General features: G+C 35.5%; 1 protein-coding gene across 1 annotated transcript in view; it reads left to right on the top strand.

Moving 5' to 3' along the window:
• LOC101355928 (ran-binding protein 17) overlaps positions 1-20259 on the top strand; it is a 110298-nt gene that overhangs the window by 40886 nt on the left and 49153 nt on the right. Inside the window, exons 9-12 of the mRNA XM_023726509.1 lie at positions 2579-2698; positions 4611-4757; positions 5372-5544; positions 6742-6935. Coding sequence (XP_023582277.1) covers positions 2579-2698; positions 4611-4757; positions 5372-5544; positions 6742-6935 — 634 coding nt within the window. The remainder of the gene's footprint in view (positions 1-2578; positions 2699-4610; positions 4758-5371; positions 5545-6741; positions 6936-20259) is intronic.

The following is a 20259-nucleotide window of genomic DNA, read 5'->3' as shown; positions in this document are numbered from 1 at the left end:
TATGTCAACAGTCCATTCCATTTCACTGTTGAGCCCAGAACCAATAACTGTTGATTTAGCCCCTGCCCAGAGCCAGGACAACTTACCAGTCTCTAAGTATACCTTACTTCCAACTCAGTCCCAATCCCTTCTTCTGGGCCTTAGTCTAGCTTCTGCCACCCACCTCCACCTTCCCTTCTCTTAGTCTCTCTCTAACTCTTTCTTCAACCCCGCCTGGCTCCATGTCTTAGGCTTGACAGGCAGCCCCCACGAGCTCTCTAAGTGAGAAGTGAAGTGGATTTACTTGATTTTGTGCTCATCACATTAGGATTCTATAAGGAAAGAACAACTCTAGTTGTTCATTTGTTTTTTGAATCAAATTCATGTTCAAAAAATCCTTGAAACCTTTTAGTTATGTCTAATTTTGAGACCATGGGGCTTATCTTTGTGGAATCTAAAACAGACCAGGTGAGGTTTTTTAAAAAAGTTGTCAGTTTAATATTTAAGCTTGCACGAGGAAAATTAGGGAATTGTAATATTGCCATTTCCTGAGAAAAGATGTTCCAGATTTAAGGTACACATGAGCAGTATATTTGTTTAGATTTGCTGTCTCCTAGAAGGGAGGAACAGGTTCACAAAAATACCCCCTTTTAAAAACAAAAACAAAAACATGTCTCTTTTTGAATCTAGGGTGTTAAGGTGGTGGTTTTCAAACTGGGTTTCACAGGGCACTAATGTTCCAGGTGGTGCTGTAGAGCTCCAGCCTTTTAACTTTCAACCAGCACAGTCTTGCTTTTCAGTGTATAGAAACCATGGTTTCATGTCCAATTATGTTTTGGGATGAAACAAAGGTACCAGTGCTTAAAATAGAAAGTGTAAAATAGCCACTTTGAGAGAAAGTGACATTTATTGAGCAGGCCGTGTTATTTGGTCCTTATCTCATTTAATCTTTGTAGTGGCCCTCCAAGGTTAGTATTATTACCCTCACTATATAGAGGAGGAAACAGACCCAGACTGGCTAAGTGACATCCCCCCAGGCAGCAAAGTACATATTGTAGCTAAAATTCAAACCCAGATCTTTTTGGCCTAAAAGCCCTGGCTATTTTTAATACACTAGTGGTTCCTAAACCTTCTGCACATCAGAATTGCTTAGGGAGGGTGTCTTAGTTATCTAGTGCTGCTATAACAGAAATACCACAAGTGGATGGCTTTCACAAACAGAAGTTTATTTTCTCACAGTCTAGTAGGCTAGAAGTCCAAATTCAGGGTGTCAGCTTCAGGGCTTGAAGGCTTTCTCTGTCAGCTCTGGAGGAAGGTCCTTGTCATCAATCTTCCCCTGCTCTGGGAGCATCTCAGTGCAGGAACCTCAGGTCCAAAAGACGCACTCTGCTCCCGGCGCTGCTTTCTTGGGAGTATGAGGTTCCCATGTCTCTCTCCTCTCTTTTGTCTTTTATATCTCAGAAGAGATTGGCTTAAGACACTATCTAATCTTGTAGACCTCATCAGTATAATTGCCACTAATCCATCTCATTACATCATAGTGATAGGAGTTACAACACATAGGGAAATCACATCAGATGACAGAATGGTAAACAGTCATACAATAGTGGGAATCATGAACTAGCCAAGTTGGCAGATATTTTGGGGGGACAGAATTCAACCCATGACAGAGGGTTTTTATTTGTTACTTCTAACAGTGGGGGCTGTGACAAACTGGAGAAAATTTAGAAAGGGCATGCTCTGATTTTTGTCCCTATTCTCACACTTAGCCAAGAGAGCCAAACATTTTTCATCTGTGAAATCTCCTATCTTAAATACCTAAATATTGACAGCTCATTCTAATTTTTTTTTTCTTTAAAGTGGGCAAACAAATATATATGGACCAAAGCAAAACATATGTGGGCCAGTTTGGATTCAAAGTTGCCAATTTGGGGGTCTCTCAGTCAATGATCAGGCTGACTTCATTGAGTATCAGCAGTACAATTAAGAACCCAAGTAGTGAGATTGTCTGGTACAATATCGAAGACCTTAGGAAGGCAGCTATACCACAGATACTCTTTAGGAATTTATAGGGTATGTAATTCTTCTAGCAGCATTTTCTAAACTGTTCTTAAGATAGATATTAATGAATGGTGTGGGTAAAATATTCCATGACCATATAAGTTTGGGACAGGTTGGATTAAGTAAATTACAGGATTGTTTTCCCCTTGAGGATACCTCAGTGCATAATGTGCAGAGTTTCATAAACATATTCCACCACAAAACTATTTTTGGTACAAAACCTGGTTCAGTGGTTCTCAAACAGAGCTGGGCATCAGAATCAATTGTAAAGCCCTTTGAATATACACTTGTCCAGGCACTGCTCTGGCAGATTTGGTCTATGAAAAAGTATTAGAGGGGAATACACACAAATAGGAATTTTAGTGGTGGGGTAGAAGGGCTGTGGGTGATGATGGTGGTTGATAATGTTTAGCGTTCATTATTTTTAGATTCTATAATGCTTTTTTATCATTAAAAATTTTTAATGTAAAGACTTGTATTCATTACATGTGGCCATAGCTGCTTTTAAAATTTAAATACATTTTGTTGTTGTTTTTAGGCACTTTCGTGTTTAGTTCAGTTTGCTTCTACAAGAAGGTCCTTATTTAGCAGTCCTGAACGTGCCAGGTACCTTGGTAATTTAATTAAAGGAGTAAAGAGGATACTTGAAAACCCTCAGGTATTTATGAAGTAATTTAATTAATACTTAGCATATAGAAATACAGTTTTTCTGCCCAAAGGTGCATGATAAACTCAGCATGAATTTATTATAATTCTGCAAGAAGATATAAAGTATCATATTCCTCTTCTTCAGGTCTCATTTGTAGCAGTTTTTTTGGGCAGTTTTAAAAAATGCATATTTACCTGACAGACTTATGTGTTCCCCATCTTTTATTTTTTCCATTCCTTTAGGTGAATATAAAGGGTTGATGTATCTTGTTACTATGTTTTTGCCTTTTACCATTGTACTGAATTTCTTTGCTTGCACTTCTTAAGTTACTGAAGTGATTAATTCAGAGTTATATCTGCCTTCTGAACTGGAAAACGTAATATAAATCTGAATGTTAATAATGGAAGAAGTGGCTTTAAATTATGAAAGAATGTCTTTTTGCCCTCTTGTGGACAAATAAGAATTTGTAGACTTTAAATGTACTGTCTACATTAAGAACAGAGCTTCTAAGGTAATACTCATCTCAGAGAATTGTGAAGTTGTTATTAGTGAGTGGTTTTGGGTGCCTAAATACAATTTTTTTTTAACTTTCTATTTTGTTTTTGGTTTAAAATATTTATAATTAAAGTACAGATTTTAAAGGTTAAGTGATGATTAAGGAGGTGTATCTAAGTCTCTTTGTTGTTAATAACTTTGGGGAGGCGTGTAATATCTTTTACAGAAAGAAAATGTGCTTGCTTTAAAAAAGTTGGGTATATTACAAGCTATTCTCAGGAGTGTTTTATGTGTTAACATATGTTTGTTTTATCTTTTCAGTGTTAGCATAGCTGTGAAATGTACCTGTTTTCTGATAACTGGAATTTTACCAATATACTTTAAAAATTTTAGTTGTTTGATTCACTGTCGTCAGCCAATACGAGGAGATAATATGCAAATGCCAGATAGTTCTTTTAAATGATTTTCCAACATTCTCACGTTAATGTTTAAGGGCTGTATAATTTAGTTTGGATACTATATTAATTACTTTAGCATTATAAATGTACCAAAAGACCTATGAGTACAAAATAACTTTCTGCAATTTGCCCTTAATGATTAGACACTATTTTATATGCTTTAATGGAGCTCATGTGAGTGAAATTTCTTAGAACTTCTTTTAGTATTAAACAGATAGTTTTTGAATTCTGCTTTGTTCCAGATACAGTGCTTAGTGGTAAAGTGCTCAGACTAATAACACATATGCCCTGTTCCGAAGGAGCTCACAGACAACTAGGGGCACCTTTCTTGGTCTTGCCTTCTAACCTATCCTTCCCAAAAAGTTAACTCTGTGTCTTGGAGATAATATTGTTAAACTTTTCTGTTCTCCATTGTTTGAATGACTGTTTACTTAGAGATGAGGAGTTGCTTGAGGGCCTGGGCCTATAGGCTCTTGATAAGTACTTGTTGTATTAAAAGAAATTTCTATTATCTGTGTGCACACACACACCATTTAACTTAAGTCCAGTTTGTACTGCTCTTTTCCAAGGTTTCAAGAGCCCGTTTGTATTTTTCATTGTAAATATTTTCTAAGTCGTCTGTTAACTTCTGTTTAGACCATAATACGTACTCACACACACAATTTTAGTGTAATATAATGTCCCCAAACATTATAATTCAGTCATCATGGTGCAAAGTTTCTTCTAAAGCCTCTACTTTGACGTCTCTATTATTAATCATTAATGACAACATTAAATCTAGCAGGTATCACTTTTTTTTTTTTTTTTCCCATTGTTATCTACCCAGTGACACAAAGTACCATAAATATTTATAAAAACTGGGACACTTAATAAAATACGCTTGAAATTTTATTCATGGTGTAATAGCTTACTAGCTTGGTCTGTTTCTAAGTATGTTTAAAAGCCTTTCTTTTTGTCTCATAATTTAGGGTTTGTCTGATCCAGGTAATTATCATGAATTTTGTCGATTTTTGGCTCGTTTAAAGACAAATTATCAGCTGGGAGAATTAGTTATGGTGAAGGAGTATCCTGAAGTTATCAGATTGATAGCTAATTTTACAATTACCAGCCTCCAGGTGAGTAAAAATATGTAGTTGATGTTAAACTATAGACACTTTTAACACAATTTCTTGCTATCATTTGTTGGGAGGTTTTTTTTTTTTTTTTTTTTTTTTTTTTAATGTCTGTTAATTTAGGTGCTTTGCAAATATTTTCATTACAAAGTTTTAGGTAAAAAAGTTCATTGCAGTATTTATAAAGATTTAGAAACCACTTAAATATCTAATAATGACTGAGAAGTTGTAGTAAATCCATGTAAAGAAATAAAAGAATATTTTTACAGATTGTATTAACATGGAAAAATTCATTTTATAAATCTAGGGGAGGGGTTATAAAACCATATTTTCTTCACAATGCCAACTCTGAAAAAAAAAAAAACGTGGAAAGAAGATGATTTGAAGGAAATACACAAACATTTTAACAGTGATCATTTCTGGGTGGTAGAATAATGAGAGATTGTTTCTTTATACTTTTTTACATTTACAAAATTTGCTATATTAAGTGTTCATTGCTTATGAAAACAAAAGAACAGTTAATTTTAAAATGAATGTGTAATAGTCTTGCCTCTGTAATTCTTATTTTAGGAAAACTGAATGCAATTTTAAGTAACTTTTGCTTTATTTCTTTGTAGCATTGGGAATTTGCTCCCAACAGTGTTTATTATTTGTTAACTCTGTGGCAAAGGATGGTAGCATCAGTTCCTTTTGTGAAATCAACTGAGCCCCATCTATTAGACACTTATGCACCAGAAATCACGAAGGCCTTTATCACTTCTCGATTGGAATCTGTTGCTGTAGTTGTGAGGTATTGAAAAACTAGATGTTTATGTTTTAGTTTCATCTTTTGCATTTTATAACTTTTTTAATTGAGGTATAATTTACCTACCATAAAAAAACCCTTAGTGTACAGCTCTGTGAGTTATCTTGAATATGAGCCCTTGAATTTGGTTTTCCCTTTTCAAAATTCTTTCGACTCTTCTAGCTCCTTTGCTTTCCTATGAAAATTTTAGAATCAGTCTGTCAATTTCTGAAAAAAAATTCTGCTGGATTTTGACTAGGATTGCATTGAATCTGTTGACTTGCGGGGAGATTTGACATCTCAACAGGTTTGAGTCTATCAACCCATGAATATGTCTATCTTTTCATTTATTTAGATCTTCTTAGACTTTTTCCATCAGTGTTTTGTAGTTTTCAACATTCAGATCTTTCGTATGTTTAGTTAGATTTAATTAGTATTTTATGTGCCTTTGTATGATACTGTTTAAATTTCAATTTCAGTTGTTCATTGAGATATATAGAAATACATTTGAATTGTATATTGCCTTGTGTTCCGTGACCTTGGTAAACTCACTTATTAGTTCTACTTCTTTTTTTAATGGATTCTTTGGCATTTTCTATGTAGGTAATCATGTTGTCTTCAAATATACCAAAAAAACCAGTGCCGTTGAGTCAATTCTGACCACTAATAGCAACCCTATAGGAGCCCTGGTGGTACAGTGATTAAGAGCTACAGCTAGTAACCAAAAAGTTGGCAGTTTGAATCCACCAGCCACTTCTTGGAAACTCTATGGGACAGTTCTACTCTGTCCTATAGGGTTGCTATGAGTCAGAATTGAGTTGACAGCAACAGGTTTGGTTTTGGTTTAAGACAGAGTAGTAGGACTGCTCCGTAGGGTTTCCAAGACTGTAATTTTTACAGAAGCACACTGCCGCATCTTTCTTCCGTAGAGTGGCTGGTGGGTTTAAACTGCTAACTTTTAGGTTAGCAGCCAAGTGCTTAACCACTGTGCCACCAGGGCTCCTTTCTTCAAATATAGGTAGTTTTATTTCTTCCTTTCTGATCCCTTTGTCTTTTATTTCTTTATCCATCATAGAATTTTTTATTTAACATAAAAAAGTTTATTTTTGGTGGGAATTAATAATAATTAATTAATAGTATTCATTAATAATTATTAATAATATTCTAATGCCATTCGTATACTTGGTTTTTATATATTTGCAGAGATAATTTAGATGATCCACTGGATGATACCGCTACTGTGTTTCAGCAGCTGGAGCAGTTGTGCACTGTCAGTAGATGTGAATATGAAAAGACATGCACTCTTCTTGTACAGTTGTTTGACCAAAATGCACAGAATTACCAAAAACTTCTACATTCAGCTTCTGGGATAACTGTGGACATGGCAGTTCAGGAAGGTCAGTAAATTTTATATGACTAGTTTATGAATATTAAGTTGAATTTTAATTAGCACCATTAATCACTTTATTTAATAGTTTTTTTGCAGATCATTTTTATGTATTTCCCCAACTCCTGGGCCCCTAATAAACCTTTAATTTTATTAACCTTCTGGGTATTTTGATGGCTTGATGGTTAATGTTTTGTTTTCCTTTAGAAGATTCACAGGAAGTATTTCTCTTTGAAATCAGTATCAGGAAAAGTGGATAATGATTCTTGAGCAGATAGTTTGTTAACTCAATAATATCTTTTAACTAATTATATTTCCTGCTTTGTTGTAGCTGATTGGAAATTCAGAGGCAAATTGCAGCCCAGTTAAAAATTTTATCAAACCTCATCATAGTTTTACATTTGCTGTATTAACTTTCACCATGATATTATTGTTCTTTCATTCCCCAATTTCCTCATCAGTTTTCTCTTTAATATTCTTTGTTGTGGAAGGAGATAATTTATTTTCTTGTATCCCTTTAAATTCTTTCAGGAACATAGCAAGGAATTAAAATAAGTAAGTACATTATTCACATTGTTTAAATGAGATGAATTATGAGAATGGAATTTCTAATAGGAGACAATTTAATTATAGTTCCAGGATGTTTGTTTCTTTCTTTCATATTTGTTTCTTTTATCTTGGTTTGCAAAGTGAGTTTGGTAAGGGATGATAATCAAATTTACTTCCAATTATTTTCTGTCTTAACTATTTCTTAAAAAATTCTTTAAAAGATTCTCTCTTACATTTGCATAACATTTTCTTAAAATGCTTTCCATCTATCCGTCCATCAATCCATCATTGAGTTGCACAGCAGTGCTGAGGGGACAGTGAGTAGTTAACCTCTAAGTGTTGTCTCTCTTTTATTGCAGTCTCATTTATAAATTGAATCAGGGAGAACTAATGCATTTTGAAACATTTAGTATTTTTGTGATTGATTTCTTTTTTTTTTTAGTAGAGTTTTAAAAATTATTAAATATGAAACACATATATAAAGGATGTTTGTGTATATTGAGACTTAGAGAATAGCAGCAACAAACACCGTCACCTAGATTAAAGAATAGATCAATACTAATACCTTTGAAGCTCCCCTCTTCCTAAATCTATTACCTCGCCTACCAGCAGAAGGTAGCTACAATCTTGAATTTTGTGTTAATCAATTTATACCGTTTCTTCATAGTTTTACTGTATATGTATTCTTTAAAAATGTAGTTTGCATAGTTCTGAGTTTTATACAAATGGAATCATACTGTATTTTTTCTTCTACAACTTGTATTGTTGTTTTCTCAGTATTGCATTTATGAGGGTGCATGTTGATGCATATAGCTGTAGTTCACGCATTTTCACTGTTATGCACTATTCTGTTGTTTGAATATGCCACAATTTATTTATGCATTCTCTTGTCAATGAGTATTTGTGTTTTCTCTGGTTTTTGTGAATGCTATCAGTTCTGCTGTAAAGATTATTAAATATATCCTGTACATATTCAGCTCTAAAGCTGATAATGCCAAACTGTTTACTTCTTTTTAAAGTGCCAGATAGTAAATGTTTTGCGCTGGTTGATCATACGGTCTCTGCCTCAACTTCTCAACTCTGCCGTTGTAGCTAGAAAGCAACTGTAGACCATTTGTAAAGGAATAGGTGTGGCTATGTTCCGGTAAAACTTTATTTACAAAAACAGGCCGCTGGCTCACAGGCTGTAGTTTGTTGACCTCTGATCTACATCCTTGCTAACAGCCCATAATATTAAACTTAAATTTTCTCCAGTCTAGTTGGAGTGATGTATTGCTGAGTATTTTAATTTTTATTTCCCTGATTATTAATGAAGATTAGCATTGTTTCATGTTTATTGACTGATAGTTATGTCATCATTATGAAATGTATGTTCACATCTTTTGTTCATTTCCCTGTCTCTCCACCTTTGGATTGTTTGTCTTTCTCTTACTGATAGGAGTTCTTTATATATTTTTGACACTAATCCTTTAATTACTTGAATTGTAAGTATCATCTGCGAGTTTGTGACCTGTCTATACACATCATTTAATATGTCTTTTCATGAGCAGAAATTCTTAGTTGTTTTTATATAAGACTTTATTTTAATTAATTTACCTAATTTTTGTGTTACTTTGAGCCAGCATCTACTCGACAACAGTGGGGTTTAATTTTTGTGAAGACATAATGTATATGCGTTGTCCAAAATTTTAAAAATCAAAAATATATTCTCTCTCCATCATATACTCCGTCCTCCCATTGTTCATGCCATCAAGTAACCATTCTTATTAGTTTGTCATGTATTTACAGAGTTTCTAAATACATACGCAAGCAATTATAAATATATAAATTCTTATTCCCGCTTATTTATGTAGAGTGTGACGTACCACACTCACTGTTCTGTTCCTTGCTTTCTTTCATTTAACAATGTATTCCATATCTATTTTCAAGTCCATATATAGAGAACTCTTATTTTTTATAGATGTATTATATTTTCTTGTTTTAATGTATCAATTTATTTAACCATTCCCTCCACTATTCACAGACATTTTCAGTCTTCTGCTATTAAAACAAATGCTGCTCATAGTGAAGGCAATGCTCAGAGGAAAATTTATAGCTCTGAATGCCTGTATTACAAAACAAGAAAGATCTCAAATTAATAACTGAACTTTACACCTTGAGGAACTAGAAATAGGAGAGCAAACGAAACCTAAAGCCAGCAGAAGGAAGGAAATAACAAAGATTAGAGTGGAGACAAGTGAAATGGAGAATAGAAAAACAATAAAATCAATGAAACAAAAAATTGGTTCTTTAAAAAAAAAACAACAAAATCACAAACCTTATAGCTAGACTGACAAATGAAAAAACAGAGAAGACTCAAATTACTAAAATCAGAAATGAAAGTGGGGACATTACTACTGACTACAGAAATAAAATGATTATAGGTGAATACTCCAAATAATTTGTACACCAGCAAATTAGATAACCTAGATGAAATAGAATTTTAGACAAATTCCTGGAAACACACAAATTATCTAAAAATGACTCAAGAAAAATAGAAAATTTCAGCAGACATGTAACAAATAAAGACATTGAATCAGTGATCAAAAAACCTCCCAACAAAGAAAAGTCCAGGATGGAATGGCTTCACTGGTGAATTCTGCCAAGCATTTAAAGAAGAGTTAATATCAGTCCTTCTCAAACTCTTCCAGAAAACTTTTCTCAAACTCTTACAAAAGTGTTAGGAGGGAACATTTCCTAACTGAATTCTGTAACGGCCAGCATTACCCTGCTACCAGGGCCAGATAAAAATATCACAAGAAAAGAAAATTACAGACCAGTATCTCTTATGAATATAGATGCAGAAATCCTCAACAAAATTTTGGCAAACTGAATCCAACAACAGATTAAAAAGATTATACACCATGGCCAAAGGGTGTTTATCCCAGGAGTGTAAGGGTGGTTCAACATAAAATCATTCCCTGTAATATACTGCATTAATAGAACAAAAGGCAATAATAATAGTAATCTCAATTGATGTAGAAAATGCAGTTGTCAAAATCCAGCATGGGATTTTGTGGGAACCATGGTCTTGGGGAACATGTAGTTCAATTGGCATAACGTAGTTTATAAAGAAAATGTTCTACATTCTATTTTGGTGAGTAGCATCTGGGGTCTGAAAAGCCTGTGAGCGGCCACTGGTCACTTCGGGAGCAAGGGAGAATGAAGCAAACTAAAGATACAGGGGAAAGATTAGTCCAAAGGACTAATGGACCACAACTCCATGGCCTCTACCAGACTGAGTCCAGTACAACTAGATGTTGCCTGACTACGGTACTGACTGCTCTGACAAGGATCACAACAGAAGGTCCCAGACAGAGCTGGAGAAAAATGTAGAACAAAACTCTTAACTCATAAAGAAAGATCAGACTTACTGGTCTGACAGAGCCTGGAGAAACCCCAAGAGTATGGCCACTGGACACCATTTTAGCTCAGTAACAAAGTCACTCCTGAGGTTCACGCTTCATCCAAAGATTAGACAGGCCCATAAAACAAAATGAGACTAAAGGGGCACACCAGCCCAGGGGCAAGGAGTAGAAGTCAGGAGGGAACAGGAAAGCTGGTAATAGGGAACCAAGGTCGAGTAGGGAGAGTGTTGACATGTCATGAGGTTGTTAACCAATGTCATAAAACAAGGTGTGTACTAACTGTTTAATGAGCTAGCTAGTTCTGTAAACCTTCCTCTAAAGTACAGTAAAAAGAGGGACTGAAATACCAAAAAAAAAAAAAAAAAGGTTTTGAGAAGTCCTTCAGGAAAGAAATCTGCTTATCATAGTTTGTTTTTTAAATTTATTTGACAGTGAAACCCTTTTTCTTACCTAATATCATTAAACCCATTGCCATTGAGTCGATTCTGACTCATAGTGACCCTATAGCGTTAAGACCCCAGAAACTAATGAAGGATGTATGTGTATGTATGTGTATATATACACATATATATATGGAGAGAGAGAGATTTGTATCAAGGAAATGGCTCATGCACTTGCAGAGGCTGGAAAGTCCCATGTCCATTGGTCAGGTGTCAGGCTGGAGGCTTTTCCTGACTCACTCATAGCTGTAGGGGCTGATGAACCCAAGATCGGCAGGTCAGACGACAGGCTGCTGGCTCAGGTCCCAAGAACTAGAGGTTAGATGATGACGAGCTGAATGCAGGATCCAGAACAAGCAAAAGCCAGCAAACTTTGCCAGAAAGTCCATGTATATTGGATGTAGGCCACACTACCAAAGAAGCTCCCTTTCAGCTGATTGGCTATTCATAGGCATCTCTTCATGGAGGTAATTACATTATATCAGATCTCATCGTGGAGGTGATTACATCATTACATAACTGCCAAACTACATCATAACTGTCAAACAACTGAGAATTATGGCCCAGCCAAGTTGACACATAACCTTAACCATCACAGTCCACCCCTTGTCAACTTGGCACCTGTACACATTTCCTAAACCATACATAATCTCTAGATAAAGACAATTATGAAGTCATACTTAAACCTAACATGTTACAGCTAACACACATATAACCAAAACACACTAGCCCTGTTTGCATCTTATATTTTATAAGTGAAGAAAACAAAAATATTTGGTGCACACATACAAGACAGAAATACTCGTAACAATTACAGTCCTCGTTTCTGCAACTCATCACATGGTCATAGCTGGTATTTCCACCTTCTTCCATCACCCATTCCATATTCCCTTTACCCTCAGCTAGCACCTCAGTGGTTGTGGTTCTTTGCCTGTTTGGGTGACCCAAACCTTCATTTGTGGAGGTTCTGTGCCAGTAGTAGTCATGTTGGAATTGGGTTGCTATAGTTTTTCACTGACTTTAATTACAGGGCATGGTAGTACTAAGAGATATCCTAAGGGACCTCCTGTATTCCAGACATATTCTCGTTTACTTCCATTATGTAATATCACTCTGATTTCCTCTTGGTAGTCAGAATCAGTCACACCAGCCAGTATAGTAACTCCCTTCTTTGCCTGTTTTTCCGGGGGCATGAGGAGCTCGAAGTGTCTGGATGACATTCTTAACTTCCAGTTCAGTGGAATCAGTGTTGTGTCTCCTGGTGGGAGCATCCCTCCGTTTGGAACTAAGACCTCTAGACCCACAGAGCATAGGGTCCAGGTGGCAGGAGGCAAACATTTTTTGAATGGATCACTAGGGGTAATAGTGAATGATGTCACTTCCATTTCCACCCCTTGACTCCTGGACCCTTGAATCCTGGCTATGGGAGAAACAACACCATATATTGGACACTGGTTTAGCACATATACAGCCTCCTGGAAAACATTGTACTAACCATGCAAGGTATTGCCACCTAGCTGGCACCATATTGTGTCTTTAGAGGGACATTCCATCGTTCTGTCCAAGCCAGCTGCTTCAGGATGACGGGGAACATAGTTTAAGACCAGTGAAGTCCATGAGCATCGGCCCATTGCCACACTTCGTTTGCTGTGAAGTGAGTCCCTTGATCTGAGGTGATGCTGTGTGGGATACCATAAGGGTGGACAAGGCATTCTGTAAGTCCATGGATGCTAGTTTTGGCAGAAGCATTGCTGTGTAGGGAAGGCAGAGTTGTAGCCAGAGTAATTGTCTATTCCAGTAAGAACAAAATGCTGCGCTTTCCATGATGGAAGTGGTCCAATGGAATCAACTTGCCACCAGTTTGCTGGCTGATCACCTCAAAGAATGGTGTCATATTGGAGACTCAGTGTTGGTCTCTGCTGCTGGCAGATTGAGTACTCATCAGTGGCTGTAGCCAGTGGTTTAGCTGGATGGTCAGGGACTTGGAAGAAACACAAATGGAAAATTGGAGACGAGGTATGGGGAAGTGGTATGTGGGTAGACCTCTCTGAGTGTAACAAAGAAGTGAAGATATTTGTGTCTCATATGAATGCTCACCAAAGAATAACCTTGGCAGACGAAGATTTTAACAATCAAATGGATAGAATGACACGTTCTGTGGAAACCAGTCATCCTCTTTTCCCAGCTACTCCCATCATTGCAGTAGGCCATGAACAGAGTGGCCATGGTGGCAGATTGGAAGTTATGCATGGGCTCAGCGACATGGGCTTCTACTCACCAAGGCCCACTTTTGGTACCAAATGTCTTAGGCTGGGTTCTCTAGAGAAGCAAAACCAGTGAAGCATATATATATGTATGTATGTAGAGAGAGAGAGAGAGATTTATATCAAGGAAATGACTCACGTGGTTGTAGAGGCTGGAAAGTCCCATGTCCATGGGTCAGGTGTCAGGCTGGAGGCTTCTCCTGACTCACATAGCTGCAGGGGCTGATGACCCCAAGATCAGCAGGTCAGATGGCAGGCTGCTGGCTCACGGGCTGCAGAGGTTGATGAATCCAAGATTAGTAGTAAGATGCAGGCTACTGGCTTAAGTCCCGAGTACCCAAGGTCAGATAATGACAAGCCAGATGTAGAATCTAGAGCGAGCTAAAGCCGGCAAGCTTTACCAGAAAGTCCACCTATATTGGATGCAGGCCACACCCCCAAGGAAACTCCATTTCAACTGATTGGATGCTCACAGCAGATCTCATCATGGAGGTGATTACATTATAGCAGATCTCATCATGGAGGTAGTTACATTATTACATAACCACCAAACTATACAACTGCCAAACCACTGAGAATCATGGCGCAGCCAAGTTGTCACACAACCTTAACCATCACAATGAGTCATGAACATTCCAAAAAGGAAATTAAGAAAAACGGTTTCATTTACAAGAACATCTAAAAGAATGAAGTACCTTGGAATAAATATAACCAATGAGGTGAAAGATTTATATACTGAATAGTATAGAACATTCCTAAAAGAAATTCAAGAAGACGTCCTGTGTTCATGGTTTAGAAGACGTAATGTTGAGATGTCAGTACTACTCAAAGATCTACAGATTCAATACAGATCCTATCAAAATTCCAACAGTCTTTTTTGCAGAAATAGAAAACCTGATCCTCAAATCCATCTGGAATTTTAAGGGCCTATGGCTAACCAAAACAATCTTGAAAAGAAGAACAAAGTTGGAGAACTCCCATTTTCTTATTTCAAAACCTGACTATAAAGCTACAGTCATCAAAACAGCGTGATACTGGCATAAGAATATACATATAGACCAATATAATAGAGTAGAGGATCCAGAAATAAACGCATACATACATGGCCAATTGATTTTTGACACAGGTGCCAAGTCCACTTGATGGGGAAAGAATTGTCTCTTCAATAAGTGGTGCTAGGACAGTGTATTTCTACATGAAAAAGAATGACATTGGACCCCCTACCTCTAACCATGTACAAAAATTAACTCCAAATTGATCAGCCACCTGAATATAAGTGCCAGAACCTTAAAACTCTTAGACGAAAACAGAGGTAAAGCTTCAAGACCCTGTATTTGGCAATGGATTCTTAGATGTGACACTAAAAGTACGAGCAATGAAAGAAAAAAATAGATAAATTTAACTTCATCAGTATTAAAAACTTCTGTGCATCAAAGGACATTATCAAGAAAGTGAACAGAAAACCTACAGAATGAGAGAAGATATTTGGAAATCATATAGCTGATAAGAGTTTAATATCCAGATATGTAAATGACTTCTAAAAACTCCAAAACAACAACCAGTTTAAAAAATGAGCAAAGGACTTGAATAGACATTGAAAACCCTGTACAGCACAGTTCTACTCTGATGCAGTAGACTCCACAGCAACTGTTTTTTTTTTTTTTTTTTTTTTGGTTTAGGATGGCTGTTATCAGAAAAACAGAAATAGGAAGTGTTGGCGAGGATGTGGAGAAATCAGAACGTTGTACATCCCTGGTAAAAACCAAACCAAACCCGTTGCTGTCGAGTTGATTCCTACTCATTATTGCCAGTAGAAATGTAAAATGGTATAGCTGCTGTGGAATCAGCTTGGCAGTTCCTGAAAAAGTTAAACGTAGAACTACCATATGAGCCAGCAGTTCCACTCCTAGCTGTATACCTAAGATTTGAAAGCAGGGAATCAAACAGATACTTGTACACCAGTGTTCACTGCAGCAATATTCATAGTAGCCAAAAGGTAGAAACCACAGATGAATGAATAAAGACGATGTGGTATATACATACAGTGGAATATTATTCAGCCATAAAAAGAAAATCTAATACATGGTATGATATGGATAAACCTTGAAAACATTATGCTGAATAAAATAAGTCAGACTCAAAAGGGCAAATATTGTATGATCCCCCTTATATAAAGTATCTAAAATAGACGAATTCAGAGAGACAGAAAGTACTTAGTGGTTACCAGAGCCTGAGGAGCGAGGAAAATGGGGAGTTATTGCTTAATGGATACAGAGTTTCTTTTTGAAAAGGTGATGAAAAATTTTGGAATTAGATTAGATGGTGGTGATGATTGTACAACATTGTGAATATAATTAATGTCACTGAATTGTACACTTAAAATGGTTAAAGTGGAAAATTTTATGTTATAAATATTGTACACAATAAAAAAATTAACGCTGCAGAGATTAACCTATGTCTTTTTACATATATGCAAATTTAAGATAAATACCTACAAGTGGAATTTTTGTTGGTGAAAGGGTAAATGTATTGTAATTTTTATAAATACTCCCAAACTGCTCTTTCTAAGATCTATACCAATTTACTTGCCTACCAGCATTCTGTGAGAGTATTTCCATATAGTTTTCACAGGACATTATTGCTAGGTTTTTAAATTTTTGCCAATGCTGTAGATGAAAAATGGGCCCCTTGTCTAATAAGAGTTGCAAATATCTTTTTTTCCTTTTTTTTTTTAAATGTACAGTTTGATGAGTTCAGCAATTATACATAGCCTTGTAACCACAACCACAATCAAGGTAGGGAACATTTTCTTCACCCTAAATAGTTTTCTCATGCCCTTTGATTTCCCTCCCCCCCACAAACTCGTGGCCCAGGAAACCACTGATCTGATTTCTGTCACTATGATTTTGTCTTTTTTAGACTTTCTGTAAACATAGAATCATACAATAAGTGATCTTTTGTGTTTGACTTTGTTCACTCAGCATATTTTTGAGATTCAAACAGGATGTATTAATATTTTGTTCCTTTTTACTGCTGCATAGTATTCTACACTGTGTCTTTACCATAGTTTATTCACTAGTTGATGGACATATGGGTTACACTTCAAGTTTTTGGCTATTATGAATAATGGTGCAGTGAACATTTGCCGACACTTCTTTGTACATATTTAAGTTTTCATGTTTCTTGAGTAAATACCTAAGACTGGAATTGTTGGGTCATACGGGAAATGCAAAGTCCCTGAATGATGCAAATGGTTAATGCACTCAGCTGCTAACTGAAAGGTTGGAAGTCTTGAGTCCACCCAGAGGTGCCTCAGAAGAAAGGCATGACAATCTACTTCTGAAAAATCAACCATTGAAAACCATACGAGCACTGTTCTACTCTCATATACAATGGGTTGCCATGAGTCAGAATCAACTCTCAGGCAAGTGGTTTAAAATATTTGCAAAATGGAATATTATACAACAGTAGAAATGAATGAACTGCAGTTACACTTAACAAGAATGAGTCTTAGAGATGAGATGTTTAGTGAAGAAAGCAGTTCTCAGGAAGTTATATACAGTATAAAACTCTAAAAGTTCAAAAACAAGTGAAACTTAAAATATATTCAGAAATATAAGCATATGTGGTAAAACTGGAAAAAATACCTAGAGAATACTACATACCAAATATTCTTTACCTCTAGGGTGGGACGTAGGGGGATGAGCTAGAGAAAGAATGTGGAGGTAGGTGTGGCAGTATTGGTAATGCCTTGGTTGTTAAGTTGGATAAAGAGTTCACAGATGTAATAAAGTTTTATTTTATGTCATAATTTATGTATTCATTATATACATTTCATATAAAATATTACAGATTAAATTGTAAAAATAAAAGACCTATTTTCTTTCAAAAGGGTATTGGATGAAAGCATAAATATTCTAAGATAATGAGTGAGGTTTACTGAAATGTAATAATACATTAATATTAAATAGGTCTATCTATTGAATGAAATGTCAGGCATTCTAATTCTTGATTAACATAAATTAAGGAGTTTTTATAGTTGGATGTACTATGTAGTTTTTATAAAATGGCATTTCAGTGTCTTTAATATAATGCCTGGCACATAGACAACTTTTAATAAATATTTCTTTCCTGCCTTCTAATCAAAAGGATAGTAGGAAGGAATCTGTCTGCTTTTTAAAGAGATCTTTAGTCTGCTCAAAAATGATAGTTTTATATTACAAAAAATGCCTAACATGGTTTTAGTTTGTGCTACTGTGTGTAGTAGTATTCAGTTTCTTTTGTGCAGACTAAACACTTCTGTTAGTGTTGAACAAAGAAAATTATATGCCCTCGTTATGTGTGCTTTAATTTAGATGCTTAATGGCTTTTAATGTTACAAAATAAGTTTATTATTATATTATGATCTCATTTGTATTACATTGTCTTGCTCTTTCATATTTGTGGTGATATGGTCATGGTTTACAAAAACAATAATCCCTAAGAAATAGGTCATTAACAGTAGTTAATGATTACTTGTGATTTATGGTAATGACTGATTTCTTTGGGATTATTGCAGTTATAAACCATAATTACAGATTATTACAGCAATAATTATTTTGTTAAAGAAAAAATGTTCTGTGCTTGTACAGCTGCTAAAACAAGTGCCCTGAACATTTCAGGATAAATAGAAAATTATAATGGAAAGTTAGTCTTATTATAAGACTTTTTTTTAATTATAGATACGAAACTCATGTATTGGATATTTTTTTCTAAATGCAGTTTAGTTATGGATTTACATGGTTCTTTAAACTTTATGTCTATAATTCTGTAACCAAAGTAACTTCTTCGTATTTATTATTTTGAAGACTGTCAATCTAAAATTATTGAGGTTTAGGGAAAGATTTAATGTTTATAAGGAATATTGCTTCTCACTCAGCTAAATATGAAAAATGTATTTGGCAGCTTAATAAAAAGAACTTTATATTTCGTTGTTCATTTCTAACCCTAATCCTAACTCAGTCAATACTTGTTAAGTTTCTAAGGGTTAAATGATTCCTTTTCTGTTTCTCTTACAATAGAGTAGAAATCATTACTTTCTAAAACAGGGAAAGAGTAAATATGCATTCTGTTTCTTCTAAATAAATAAACTTCCATTTAATATTTACCATAATTTTAGGGTAAAAATGGTCACAATTGTTTACATGCTTTCCATGGCATTCTTTGATATAAAAAGCTGAATTTGAAGGTCACAGAATAAAATGAATTAAAGGATACAGAATTTAAAATTTGAAAAATTCATGTCCTGTATTTAATATCTTTAATTTTCTTATTATTAGACAGTGTGGTAATCACACTGCATTGCAAATCCAGTGATTTCTTTTCCTTATCTTTCTCCCTCACTAGGCTGAATTCCTTGAACTCAGGGTCTCTTCCTTCCCACCTTCCCCCATACGTGTACTTATTTAGTTATATCCCCACCAGAGAACATGACATATAGTGGGTACTCAGCAAATGTTCTTCTGAATGTCTTTCGCTTAGATTTTTTTCAGTTTAGAGGGGTTTTTTGTTTGTTGTACAAAGAGCACTAAGAAAGTATACTTGGCTAATTGTAACTAGCATTAATTGTAACAAGCCTCTTTGGTGGGGAAGAAACAACTTAAAAATTTGTAAATATTGTGACTTAATTTTCTTTGAGCAGCTTCTAAACTATAGCTCAGAATGAACATATGCCAAGTGTTACATATTCGTGTGTTTTATGATTTTGTTGGTACAATAGAGAAACCATTAAAAAGGGGGTCATTTTTATTTAATAAAAATGATAGTAACAATAGCCAACATTTACTGAGCGCTTACTTTGCAGCAGACATCATTATGAGTACTTTTCCTGCAAAATAGTATTTAATGCTTGTCATAGACTTATGAGCCAGGTATTATTATCATTCTCATTTTTATAAACAAGGAGATTAAACCCAAGAGAAGTTAAATAACTTGCCTAGTAAGTGATATCGAGACAGGATTTGAACCATACTGGGCCCTGGTGGTGCAGTGGTTAAGAGATTAGCTGCTAACCAAAAGGTCAGCAGTTTGAATCCACTAGCCACTCCATGTAAATCCTGTGGGCCAGTTCTGCTCTGTCCTATAGGGTTGCTGCAAGTCGGAATTGACTTGACGACAGTGGGTTTTTTGGTTTTTGGTGCCCTTGGTGGCTAAATTATACTGCCTCCATTATTTTTGATACTAACTTTCCAACAAAGAAATGTGAAAATTACATGTATGATTAATTCTTCGTCTGTTTTCAAGTAGGCTTGTTTTGTCAAGAGTTAGTAGGCAAAATATCTCTGTCTACATTAATGTTGTTGTTGTTGTTAGGTGCTGTCAAGTCTGTTCCAACTCATAGCGACCTTATATGTACAACAGTATGAAACACTGCCTGGCTCTATGCCATCCTCACAATCTTTGTTATGCTTGAGTCCATTGTTGCAGCCACTATGTCAATCCAGCTTGTTGAGGGTCTTCTTCTTTTTAGCTGACCCTACTTTACCAAGCATGATATCCTTCTCCAGGGACTGGTCCCTCCTGATAACGTGTCTAAAGTATATGAGACGTAGTCTTGCCACCCTTGCTTCTAAGGAGCCTTCTTCCAAGACAGATTTGTTGGTTCTTCTGGCAGTCCATGGTATATTCAGTATTCT

This window comes from Trichechus manatus, unplaced genomic scaffold, assembly GCF_000243295.1.
Source record: "Trichechus manatus latirostris isolate Lorelei unplaced genomic scaffold, TriManLat1.0 scaffold00011, whole genome shotgun sequence".
Taxonomy (NCBI): domain Eukaryota; kingdom Metazoa; phylum Chordata; class Mammalia; order Sirenia; family Trichechidae; genus Trichechus; species Trichechus manatus.
The sequence above is the reverse complement of the archived record's forward strand: the minus strand, read 5'-3'. Positions and strand labels throughout refer to the sequence as shown.